We start from the raw sequence: 12238 nt of genomic DNA on the forward strand, positions 1-12238 counted from the left end.
TTTCAGATTACAGCATAGCCCTCGAGAAAAAGCTTTTCAAGTAAGAGAGCTTTGAAACCATAAAGAAGAAAATGTTGCTGTTAAAGATACGTGAAAGGCGACACCAAAGGTTTGGAGCCTGAAGCACAAACTTGAGAAGAGTTTGGCTTCGTGCCAAGCTACTTAAATCCCCCTGTACTGCACTCACATTCAGTCCATTTTTGCTCCCAAAGTATTCAGAAACACTCAACGCGTATGTCTCATGAGCGATGAGAACACATCCCCTTCACTTTAACACTTTAAACCACAGTACTTTTCAGTTTCATGTGCTTTTAACCATGCTCGGGCTGACTTTACGCCAACCCTGGTTGAGGTTTTATATTTTTTGGGCTACACAGTACCATGCTTTCAGTTCACTGACAACATAAACAATAAGAATAACTAGAGACTTCCCTTTTCTGCACTTGGAAAATAAGGGAATAAAAAGCCCCCTTATATAAATATAGGCTACTAACAAGAGGTGACAAAGTTTGCCACAAATACTCATATTCAACATTCTTTGTGTAAATATTCTCATATTAAAAAGTCTATATGATACAATTTGTATCAACAAAGAGAGGTGTCATCTGGCTACGAGATATTATGTTAACCAGGCAAGAGTTTAAGCTTTAAAAACAGTTCCTCAGACCTCAGAAAATAATCCCATTGTTGGAAATAACAAAAATAAGAATATTATTATTTTATACAATACATGCAGTTCAAAGTGCTTTAAATTAAGAGAAGATGACTTTGGAAATCCTTTGAAAGAGAAAGCTCACAAAAACGGAAAGATGAGAAGTTTGAAAAACATTAATCATCGTAATAACTGATGGCCGGACAGAAATTTGAAGAAGTCACCTTTGGGCATATTGGCTTATTGTTGTCCAGGTAAGTACACATTTTTGTATCATCATATTTTGATTTTGTATTTTGACCTGATTTCTTACTTTACTAATCTGCTAAATTTTGACCTAACCAATGAGATTATTAGAGCTTCTGAGAAAAGTTTTTAGAACTGAATACCACTGCCCTGGTTTTCCCACTGTTGTAATTGAAGTTGATTCAAGAAGTTGTTTCCCAACTCATACCAATCTATATATGTGTTTTTCTACAGGGTTTGGATTTAGGGTAAAAATTATTATACCCTGTTTGAGGCAGCTTAACCCCCCACTGACAATGGAGACCCTGCGCATCAAGCACGACAGACATTTGCACAAATAAAAATAGAAATAAATTAACACAAATTTTAAATTAAATTGAAAATAATATCGACAGTTTTCATTCCGCCTTAAACATTGTGGTGACGATGCCCTCAACGGCCACGTTGATGTGATTTAATTTTCATATGGTTGTTAAAGAAAATTAGCGCTGAAAGCTGAAGAACCATGAAGTCGGCTGACAGGGCTACCCTAGAAGAGAAAATAAATTCTAATTTAAAAGTAAACAATTGTCTTTGGGGGTTTTGAGTGGAGTTTTTGCTATCTTCTTTTGTGGGTATTAGAAGTTTCACTTCCCTGTTGGGGAAGTCCAAAGAATCTCACCACAGCAGCTGGACTGCTACCTGTCAGCATAGAAAGGTCTGTTTGTTGAGCTACAGCAAGCACTAAATACAGTAGGAAAGTATTTGCAATGTTGCAGTGAAATTTTACAATAACGATATTCTAACGTACCCCACCTTGTAATCTCTGAGTGACTGGAAAACAGAGCAATTTCCCTCTGATGGAAAGAACAAATTTGGGCTTTACCTAAACCCTGACATTGATTGCCAAAAAAGATGAGGAGGAAACACAACTATAACAGAAAAGTGCCAAAAACAATAATTTTAAAATACATGTTAATAACTTAAAATATAAAAAAATAATTTAATTTAAAATGATCAACACTGTCACCCTTGAAACACATTAAAAGCCTCCATAAGCACAAGCTCAATTATGCCCATTCCTGATCGTAAGTGCTGAAATAGCCAGCATAATTAAAGAAAAATATGGCAGTTCCCTTTAAAAAATACCATTTAAATACAATAGGACAACTTCCCTGCAATGAAAATAGCATTCCATTACAAGCTAAAGGAGTAGGTTGTGCTTTTGGTTTGTCGAACCCCACTTCAATAATAAGGACTATTGCAGGAATAATCCTGCAAAAGTGAACCCGATAAAAATGAAGCTGTAACTTCATCCTCTGGCTTTGTTCAAGAACCATGCTGCGACTTTTCCATCAAAATTGCAGCTGCAAGCTCCTGAGCATCCATCACATGAGGGTTTCTGGTCATCACCATCCTCACCAAATCTGGAGGGAAGATGTGGCACAAGTTTACAAACACCCTCTCCCTTAGATCCTGATATCGACCCAATGCAGGGGGCTCCTGGTGCTGGGTAACTGAGGACAGGTGGCTTTTGTGGGCAGGGATGGATGGTAGAGAAAGCTGTGAGAGTGGTGGAAGACTTGATGCTGAAAGGCCACGAGGTGATGAATGCACTTGCCTTCCCCAAGGAGAGTGCCAAGCCTTCTCTTGGACTTCTGGAAGACTCTGGAAGCCAAAGACATCAAAGCTAGGCTTAGGGGACTGCTGGTAATGGGAGTCCCAGTTTAACTGATTCTGTGGTTGTTGGTTTAGTCCTGGGTGGCTTCTTCTAGAATTAATTGGTGACCCTTTATACATTTGGGAGTCCTGGAGTCCACCTTCTTGCCAAGGGGAACCCATAACACTGCGTCCAAGTGGGGAGCTCTGAGAGTAGAAATGAGCAGTGGACGTTGGTGGTGGACGAACTGGGAATTCTCCTGGGAAATTGCTCAGCAGTGGATGCGAAGGCTGAGTCGGGATGTAGGCAGAAGGGGGCTTTAAGGGACGGGGAGATGCATGAGAGGAAACAGAAATTGGATGGTCTTCCAAGCCAAAACCATGTTGTCTCCGCAGTGCTTGAGGAACTGGAAAGCCATGAGTGGCATGCTGACCTAGACCTGGAGGAACACGGCTTACAGGGTGAGCATACTGGCCAGTGCAGTGATGATGGTGGTGCGGATGGGGGTGGTGATGGTGGCACTTGGGGCCATCATCTAACAAGGGGTCAGGTGAGAATGAGTCCGAGCTGACACTGCCTTCACTGCTACAGTCTGATGCCAGTGACACAGCACGCAGATCTGCTGGGAAGAAGCATTCAGGGCTCTGTGGCACCACCAGACTCAGGCTAGAGTAGGACTTTACCATTGAGCTGTAGCCATGGTCTGGAGACTCACATCTGTGGTAAGTTTCAGCGAAACTTGGTCCTGAAGCTCCAGCAAACCTGGAGCTACCTCCACCACTACCCCCATGGTGTTCCCATCTGTCTAGACCTCCTGATGACGGGGGTCCCCCTGGAGCAGGATGCCCTAGAAAGCTGCTGCTACAGCTACTACTGCTGCTGCTGTTGCTTCCCCGTCGCCCTTCCACTTTAGACTGGACTCTTAGTCTGTCCTCCAGGAGGTCAGTGAAGGAGAAATGAGGGCTGGGGTTTGGCTGTTTCTTTGGAGTGCCCTGACTTGACTCAGCCTCTCTTTCTGGTTGACCAGAACTTTGGCTCTTCACCATCAGGGCATCTTCCAGCAGGCCTCTGGAAGCAACTGATGAAATTTTGGCACTTGCACGAAGCTCATCAGCCACGGACCGTTGGGGCTGGCTTCCCCTCTCGGGGTGGTAAAACTTGCACTTGTGGCCATATGTGCACTTTTTTCCTAAAGAAATTAAAAAGGGAAAAAAACATTTTTCATTAGTTTGCTTTCATGAAAAGGTTTTGTAACACCTTGTATCTGGATAGTATTTTAACTTGTGTTCACTCCACTGCTAAAAATGCTTTCTGGCATAAAAATACCTACAGAACATTATTTGGCTTATTATTTTTCTTTTTCTCAAATCAAATCATTTAATTTGAGCCACATTAGAGAAGTCAACAACAACAGCAATTTTGTTGTAAAGTGCTCCACTGACAAGAACAGAAGGGCATGAAACTGCTGAATTTTACCATAAGGACATGGTTGCTTCCTGTGCTCAGGAATAACAGGCCTCTTCCTCAGGAAGTTCTCCAGACTTGGTCCATGGCGCCCCAGTGGATCATCTGGTGGCATGAACCTTAATACACAGAAAACAGATTAAAATTTGTATCATCCCAAACTTCAACACCTCCAAAAAAAGCCGAATTTATTTCCTTTCTTTTCTTTGAACCAATAGAATAAGGCATGTGTGTGGCTTACTTGTCGTTGACAAAGGAGTACATTAGTAGACGTTCATCAATGAATTTCTTCCACTCTGGTTTCTCATTGGCCAGGTCACGGTAGTTGTCATTGGAAACAATAATGCCATCTGACTCATAGGCAAGTTTGACGATGAAGCGATCATCATAGCAAACCACACGGCGTCCCTGCACACGGCGCGATGGAGTGAACACCAGGATCTTGTCTTTCTCTAGTCGCCGTAAGATCTCTTGGTCTGGAGAAAGAGACGAGATAAGTTTAAACATAAAAAAGGACAAGAAAAAAAGTTGATAAATGCTTTGTGTAGAAAAATCCCACCCAAAGCAAAAGGATTAAGGCTTTCTTGTTTCATGGTGACATTTCATCACTGAAGCTATGGAAGTACGGTATAGCTACATAAGCTATTACCTGTGATGAGAGCATCGGGTCGGGACTGCTCCTTTCTCCATGCAGGGACAAAAACAGTGATGTCACGGTGACCTCGCTCCAAGAACCAATCGACAGCCAACTGGATGCCTTGACAGGAGAACACTTCCTTATTTCCATGACTGCAAGAGCAGAAAGAAATGTTAAAGGCAAACCAATGACGAGACCAGTAGTTCTTTTATGTTATCCTGATGACAAAAAAACAAATTGAATTGGACACATCATTTCCTTGGTGGACGAAATAGGAAAGCCTTTTATAAAATAACCTCAGGAATGTTGCGAGCTCAACGACCTGGCTCCAATATAAAATTTAAACTATACATAAAGGTCACAAGGGAGCAGATACACGTCAAAACACTACTAAAAAACATGTCTCAATAGTCTAAGCTTCGGTTGCAGATTTGGACTTCCCAATCAAGACAGTGTGGTGACAGTTATTAACTGCAAGAGGAAACCTCAAAGAGGAAGCTCAGAACCCTGAACTTGTTGTTGAATAAATCTGTCACTGGCTCTTCAAGTCTGCAGGAAAACACTTGGTGAGTATGAACAATATTTGAATATGCAAAACTAATCTAAGGCAGCACTTTTTCAGCTTTATGCAAATGACTGCTGGTTGCTTTGATACAATTCAAATCTACTTTAAATTGACTGTCTTTTGTCACTTACATAACCAGTTACAGTATTTAAACAAAGGCTGGAGTTTCCAAGTAACTCAAAACAGTCAATCAGAACTCAAACAAGGAGATTTTGTGTACAATGGCACAAGTGTCCATGATGTCAATGTCTCTTCTACTCTTTTCTTCAGAAGCTACAAAAGAGTTTCCAACTTTCTTTGATCAGCTTCCCTCAGTTCAACAGGCTAAACCACTCTGCGTGTATGACCCCTCTCGGACTGACGTCTGGGAGGAGAATGTTCAAAGATCGAAGCCATCACTGAACAACCTCATTGTCAAATCAATATCTTCCACATTTATGTGACAAATAAACAGGTAGATGCACACATCCATCATTAATGTCTAAGCATCAGTGCTAAATAAAGGGATCCATGAACTGGCAGAATGGCAAGAACTCTCAACAATTTCCAAAAAAGCAGAAAGGTGCTTGCTGAAGGTGCTCTAGTCATCCTCACTAAACATACTGGACACACAGTTCAATTAATGGATGATTGGCAGCACTACTAAAAGCAGAAATCTCTGAAGATGATGAACATGCCACTATGCTCGGGACTCCTAATGGATGATCATACTGCTGCGAGGCATTACTGTACAAAAGCACCAGAAGGACAGGAACATTTGTAGCTTAGCTGCTAACAACATCCAGATAGTTAACTCTTTATTTGTGATTTGAAAAACTAGCTTCTTGTCCATGAAAACAAATGTTTGTGTAACTAAAAAGTACAAAATTCTTCTTTCAAAAACCATCTCTTCCTACCTCATAGCTACGTTGCTCCCATCTACCACAACAGGCCGAAAGTTTTCTTTGTCCTCAAGCAGAGGAGACGGACACAGCAGTCGACAGGAGTCAAGTGAGGAGTTGGAGGAAGAGGACGAGCAGGCGAAAGATGAAGATAAAGAGGAGGAGGACAACTGGGAGACACTCGAACCTACATGTTGCTCCATCTCTGACTTGGTTCCCAGTTTGACCAGCTCACCCAGGATGTCATTGATGAGTGCATCTGGGCCAAGTTTCCTCAGCACCAGCAGCACCAGCTCCTCCGAGTAGCCTAGCTTGAGCGCAAACTCTACCTTGTTACGGTAGTCTGTGACGGGGTCAGGAGGTGATGATGTTTCTGGTTGCGTGGGGTCTTCAGTAGAATTGTTTGGTGCCAGGTCCAGCCTGACTGCCTGACTGAATGAGGAGGACTCTTCCCGGTGAAGATGAGGTGGCAGAGTGTTCTGAGGTTCAGAACCAGACCCATTCTGGAGTCGTTCATCATCACTGTCGGAGACGGCACTCTCCTCAGAGAAGTTACTGCAACTACTGCTGCTGCTGTAGCTCGAATGAGTACTAAAACTATTTCCACCGCTAATGTTACTGCGGTTACTTGGGGCAACAGCTCTGAGCTGTAAGACCCCTATATTACCAGGACCTGTCACAGTGCTCAAGCCAGCCTGCCGCTTAGCACCTTCCACATGGAGGTAGTCCAGATCCAGCCCCAGACTGAGGATGTGGCCTGTCCCATCCTCCAGATGGTCCTTTACGCCCATGAAGCTGTCTCATACATCCAGCTCCACGCCCTCCGTGACCTCTCGGGCAACTGGCGGACCCCACTGTTACTGCTGATAGGTTACCGCTCACTGACTGGTCCTGGGAGTGAAGCTTTAGGAGAAACAGAAGAATTGACTGGTGAAATTCCTGAGGATTTCTTGAGAGTGGTGATAATAAGCAGATTATTTAGAGTCAAAAGTGTGCAAAAATTAGACAGGTCTAGAAAGTTATCAATCAACAAAGATGCCACTGATTTGAGGTTTGCCATATGCATTACGTACTTGTATGGCTTTATAACTCTTTTTACTGTCATTACTGGTATTACCATGTAATCTGTATCTTTATAACTAAATATGGAAAAATGCATGTTTAAGACAGTTTAAAACACCTCAGCCAGGTAGAAAAGCATTCAGTGTAGTCTGGCCACACTCTTCATCAAAAAAAGTAAGTTGAAATTTGATTCCTCCTGGCCCCTTAAACTCATTAAAACCAGGTCTTAATGCAAAGATCCACAAAGATGCATTACTAAACTTTAACAGCAGTAAACGCTTCATGCTTGTTAAATAGAACACAGGATTTTAGGAACAACCTCTCTTACCTGCTGTTCCACCTCTACTGATTTGCATTTTAGCAGTAGTGAGAACTGTTGTCAAAGACACATCATCAATTAGACTAGAGGCAAATACCAGACACTTGAGCCAAGAACAGTGCCCAAGTGATGACAACCTCATTCACTGACATGAGCGTAATAACTGTGCTTCATGGCCAAGAATCAATCTGTGCAAAATGCAAACATGCAGGATCAGAAAAGGAATAAAGCTACTGCCAAGAATAACACCTCCAGCAATGAGAATCATAACAGCTAAGTAGGCAGATTTTATAAAGATAAAAATACATAGTTTATGTACACAGTTCTGATTGTAGAATGTGACGGCGAGACAACAACCTGACGGGCAGTTGGTTGATTTCCAAACAATGGCCTGCTCAGGGTGTATTATCTCTTATATAACATCTTTTAAAGTTGCATGAGAACAAAACAATAAAATCAACATCGGAAAAGCGGTAATTATTATCACGCTTCAGATGAATAAAATGAAAGAGTCATCCTCGGTTGTTAGACTGACTGTAGTTCAAAAGGAGCACTGTCAGTTTACGTAATCTACAGGCATGGGCCTTGTGATAACACAAGTTCATATCTGCAATGTAAAGTGCTGAGCAAGAGCAGGTTTTATTGAGTTATTTATGGATCCTGCCTTTAGTGTAGTCAGCAGTAGTTAGACAGAGCTCAAGTCTTGCACTAGTTATATTACTCATCATACATCACTCAAAACAAAACCTACACTTTTTTTTGGAACGGATGATCAACGTGTGTCGATGTTTTCACTGCAAAATCGAGCACAGTTTGCAACCCGGCAGAAACAAGCACAGAAGCAGAAATAGCAGAGTGCTACTTTAAAATCAGAAGGCTAGGGAGGGACTTGTCATGGTTATTGATCAGTGTCCACAGCAGCAGATAAAACAATAATCGCTAGCTACCTCGTAGGTCGTGTGGATCATTGGGTAGGAACATACTAATTTAGGAAAGTATTTAATTTGAAGCTAAATTAGTTTACGCCCCTAGCCAAGAACAGTATGCCCTGATACTGGTGTATAGTCAATGCAAGACATGCAATAAAACAGCCCAGTAACAGTAACATTAAATGTGGAAGGGAAGGTCTGCAGAATTTGAGGGTTTAATTATTCAGTCTAAAGAGCAGCTTTTTTATACTACTTAAAGTTAAAGCTTAATCAAGATCCATATAAAGAAGCCATGTGTAAGAGGAACTCCAGTCTGGACATCTTGAGCCTGCTTCTTAAGGAGAGCACTGTGTTATGGTATTAAGTTTGACATGAGTTAGAAGCAGTTTTATAACAAGGTGTGCGAGGGTAGTAGCGCCAGCGATACAGATTTTCGCCCCCGTGTATCCAAAAGTGAAACGGAGCGATCCATCCGACCACTATTTACATTTCTTTCAAACTGACATTCTCAAGTAAAATTCACACTGATGTTCATGAAAGATGGTAGGTATTAAAAGAACCCCTAACAATCCTTACATCCTCTCTTTCAGAGTGGGACCCACTGGCCCTGTGGTAGGTCGGGGATTGTTTGAAACAAAGGGGGATCTGTTCTTATGACCCCTTAAAAAACAACAACATATGCCCATTGATTTCCCCGCATCTCCACTGTATCAAGGAAAAACACACTCATACTAACACACATAATAACTCTACTTCACAAAAGGCTTCCTTGAGGTTTACTTTATCCGTGGATCTAGTTCAGTCTTGTTTGTCTCCTGCATAAGACATAGGGGCTTTGTTCATTGTGTTGCAGATTATTAAAAATTCCAGAACAATGGGAAATATCATCCTTCGTTTTTTAAGCTCTGAACAAAGAGTCAAATGTAAGCGATGTGATAACTGGACTGAAAACAGCACCTGTGATCACGGGTTTGAGGTGGCCTGAGTGGCTGTTGGCCTGCTTGGGTGGGTTTTGACACCACTTCACACCACAAACAAATACACGTATCAGTGTTTGTGTGTAGTGTTGTCTATCAGTGGAAATACCCACGAGGGGTACTTCCACAGCGTCCAACGGCTCCTAGGTTGGTGGGTTATTTTTATTACATTGTCTTTGTAGTCATGTTGTCAAGCTAATTTTTATGTGATCTTTCGAAGTGTTGCAAAAAAAATAAACTAATTAGGCGTATCCATTTTTTGGAGCAATAAAGGAGGCTCATTGCAGAATGTGGTTTAGTCAGAAGTTGGTATGGGATACACTTAACTTGTTGCTATATGAGAGTTTAAGAATTAAACATTGTGATGAGTTATTCTAGTTATGGTTTTGATTTGTATTTTGGGGTTCAGATATTATTTCCTGTTTTTCTTGGTCACTTTGTCTCTTGTTGTCATGTATTCTTATTGTTTAGTTTTGTGTTTAGTGTATTCCATGTTCTGGTTACAGTTAGTCTTTTTTATTTTTTGTGTCTCATTGGTTAGATCATTTCCTGTTTTACTTTGCTGTGTTCGAAATGCTGTACTATACTAGCAGCACGTTCTGATTTGGCAAAATGTGCAGTATGCCAAAAATACCCAGATGTCGTACTGATTCGGAGACAATCTCCAGAATGCATCGGATCAGTCTGCCTCGCCTACTGTATCCCACAATGCAAAGCGCTGGAACGTCACAGCGGCAGTTGAAATGACAGCAGAAGGGGGCGCTATAGCTAAAGAAGCGGCGGTTATTGTTTAATTCCGCCTGGCGTAGCATACTGCAAAATGAATTTGAAAAGCTCCTCCATACTAGATACAACTGCCCACGCCGTGTGCAGTATATAGCATGTAGTATATAGTGTGTAGTATGTAGTACGGCATTTCAAACACAGCCCTCGTCTCTCATGTTGATCCACTTCCTGCCTTTGTGTTTCCCGCTTGTTTGATCATGTGCCCTGCCCTGATTGTTTTCACCTGCCCCTTGATTGTCTCACCTGTGTCTGATTAGCCTCACCTCCTAACTTTATTTAGTCTCTGTGCTCCCTCGTCTCAGTGCCAGTCCATCGTCTTTGTCTGTGAAACCCAATGCATGTCTTCCGTATTGATCCCTGTTTGCCTGGGAGTTATTTTGGAGTTTTGATTACCCGGCTCCTCGTGTGTTCTCCTGTGTTTGTTGGATTTTCAATTGGACTTTTGTTTTCCCGGGTTCTGTGGGAGTAAGCGTTTCGCTCTGCCTTTTTACTTTTTGTCTTTTGTTGGTGTTAATACTTTGTTCTTGCATTTTGCTATTTGTTTATTAAATTATATATTTGTAAATCTGCGTCTGGGTTAACCACAAACTGACAAACACAAAGCAAGTTTCCGTGGTTATTAAACCCGTCTTTGGGGGAAAATGAAGAAAGGTCTTCCTGTATATGTTTCTATTTGGTAAGGTTTATTGTTGTTTGATGCAAGTGCGAGTTTTGTGAGTTAAATGTTCACTACGTCAGAACTTGTTCCTTGTACAAGCTACTTTTCACACCAGGGCCAAACAAGGCCACAGCAGCAAACACCCCGCGTGTGCTGAATAGACCACAGGAGTTCTCTGAGGATTTCAGCTCAGCCTTGCTTAAAATTCAGAAAGACAAGCCTGAACAAGACTTGACTTTAAAAACAGTAAAGTTCTGTACATTTTTAACTTTAGTGCAAAAGTTTTTCTATTCTGGCTAACTCTTAGGAGTCAGCTTCAAAGAGTTAATTTCTGACTTTGTATGCATGCTTGTGTATGGGTGGTTAAATATCAGAAACATTTGTAATGAGGAATCTCTTCTTCTACAAGAGCAAAGCACCGGAAGGCCAGGGCCTCTTAATGTCCCGACCCCGACGTCTAAGCTGCCGCGCCACTGTTTGTCACCCTGAATGCCACAAGAGAGCTAGAATAATTTAGTCCGCCAACAACAAAAGAGGCACAAAAGGAAAGAGTGAGAGTGTGTGTGTGTGTGTGTGTGTGTGTGTGTGTGTCAGGGGTGGGGGGAAGAAGTGTGTCTGGCTTGCCGTCCTTCAACAATGCAGCTGCCACCCAATCTGTCCTCCTGTGACGGCGGTATTGTTCTCTTTGCCCGAGCAGAGTGCACAGACGGAGGCTGAGGCTCTTTAAACCCGTTCACCCCGAGAAATACACACACACACACACACACACACACACACACACACACACACACACACACACACACACACACACACACACATGCACATGACGCCTGGTAATGCAGCAGTCACAGCGGCTTCAGTCACAAGTTGACGGAGTCAGCAGAAATATGACAGTGACACAGCAAGTGTATGCAACCAGGCGGATGTATGACTGAAGTTTAGCCTGTCCGGCTGTGAAAACTGCGACTTTAAGCCTTAGAAAGAGTGTATATACAAAAAGGTAAAAAAATAAGTATTCATACTTTTGCGCAGACCGTGACCGTGCTGCGGTTAAGCCCAAACTTAAAAGAGCCAATCTTCCAATCACTACGCCTGCACCTACTCGATGAAATGAAAGCAAATCTCATTCTGGAAAAAAATATTTCTGATAAAATATATATGGTCAGTATTATAGTTACAAAGCCTTGGCTTCACTCACTGGAAATAGCAGCTGCTGTGTAATATTACACAATGTGCTGCTGAAGTCTGGAGTAAAGAACATTTTCTCTCACAAGAATGGGATGTACATTTGTAATATTAAAGTTATTATTAGTTACAGGTAATTTAATGATTAGAGTAAGATAACTGAACAATCTGTGCAAAGAATGAACTCTAACGAGGAAGCAGTTATTGTGCTTGTGCTTGAAAAGAATTATAAAGTGTT

The 12238-nt window shown here is 41.9% G+C and overlaps 1 protein-coding gene across 1 annotated transcript; it reads right to left on the bottom strand.

Moving 5' to 3' along the window:
* Positions 1-2206: 2206 nt before the first annotated feature.
* On the bottom strand, positions 2207-6875 carry LOC138592770 (probable ribonuclease ZC3H12C). Its single transcript, XM_069663640.1, has 5 exons — positions 6100-6875; positions 4651-4790; positions 4243-4477; positions 4014-4120; positions 2207-3726 (listed from the first exon to the last, which is right to left on the bottom strand). The coding sequence occupies exons 1-5, from the start codon at positions 6873-6875 to the stop codon at positions 2207-2209; spliced, it is 2778 nt and encodes a 925-aa protein (XP_069519741.1).
* Between the last annotated feature and the right edge of the window lie 5363 nt (positions 6876-12238).

Source organism: Semicossyphus pulcher, unplaced genomic scaffold (genome assembly GCF_022749685.1).
Source record: "Semicossyphus pulcher isolate SPU_LCO1_2020_fin unplaced genomic scaffold, fSemPul1.0.p SCAF_15, whole genome shotgun sequence".
Lineage (NCBI taxonomy): Eukaryota > Metazoa > Chordata > Actinopteri > Labriformes > Labridae > Semicossyphus > Semicossyphus pulcher.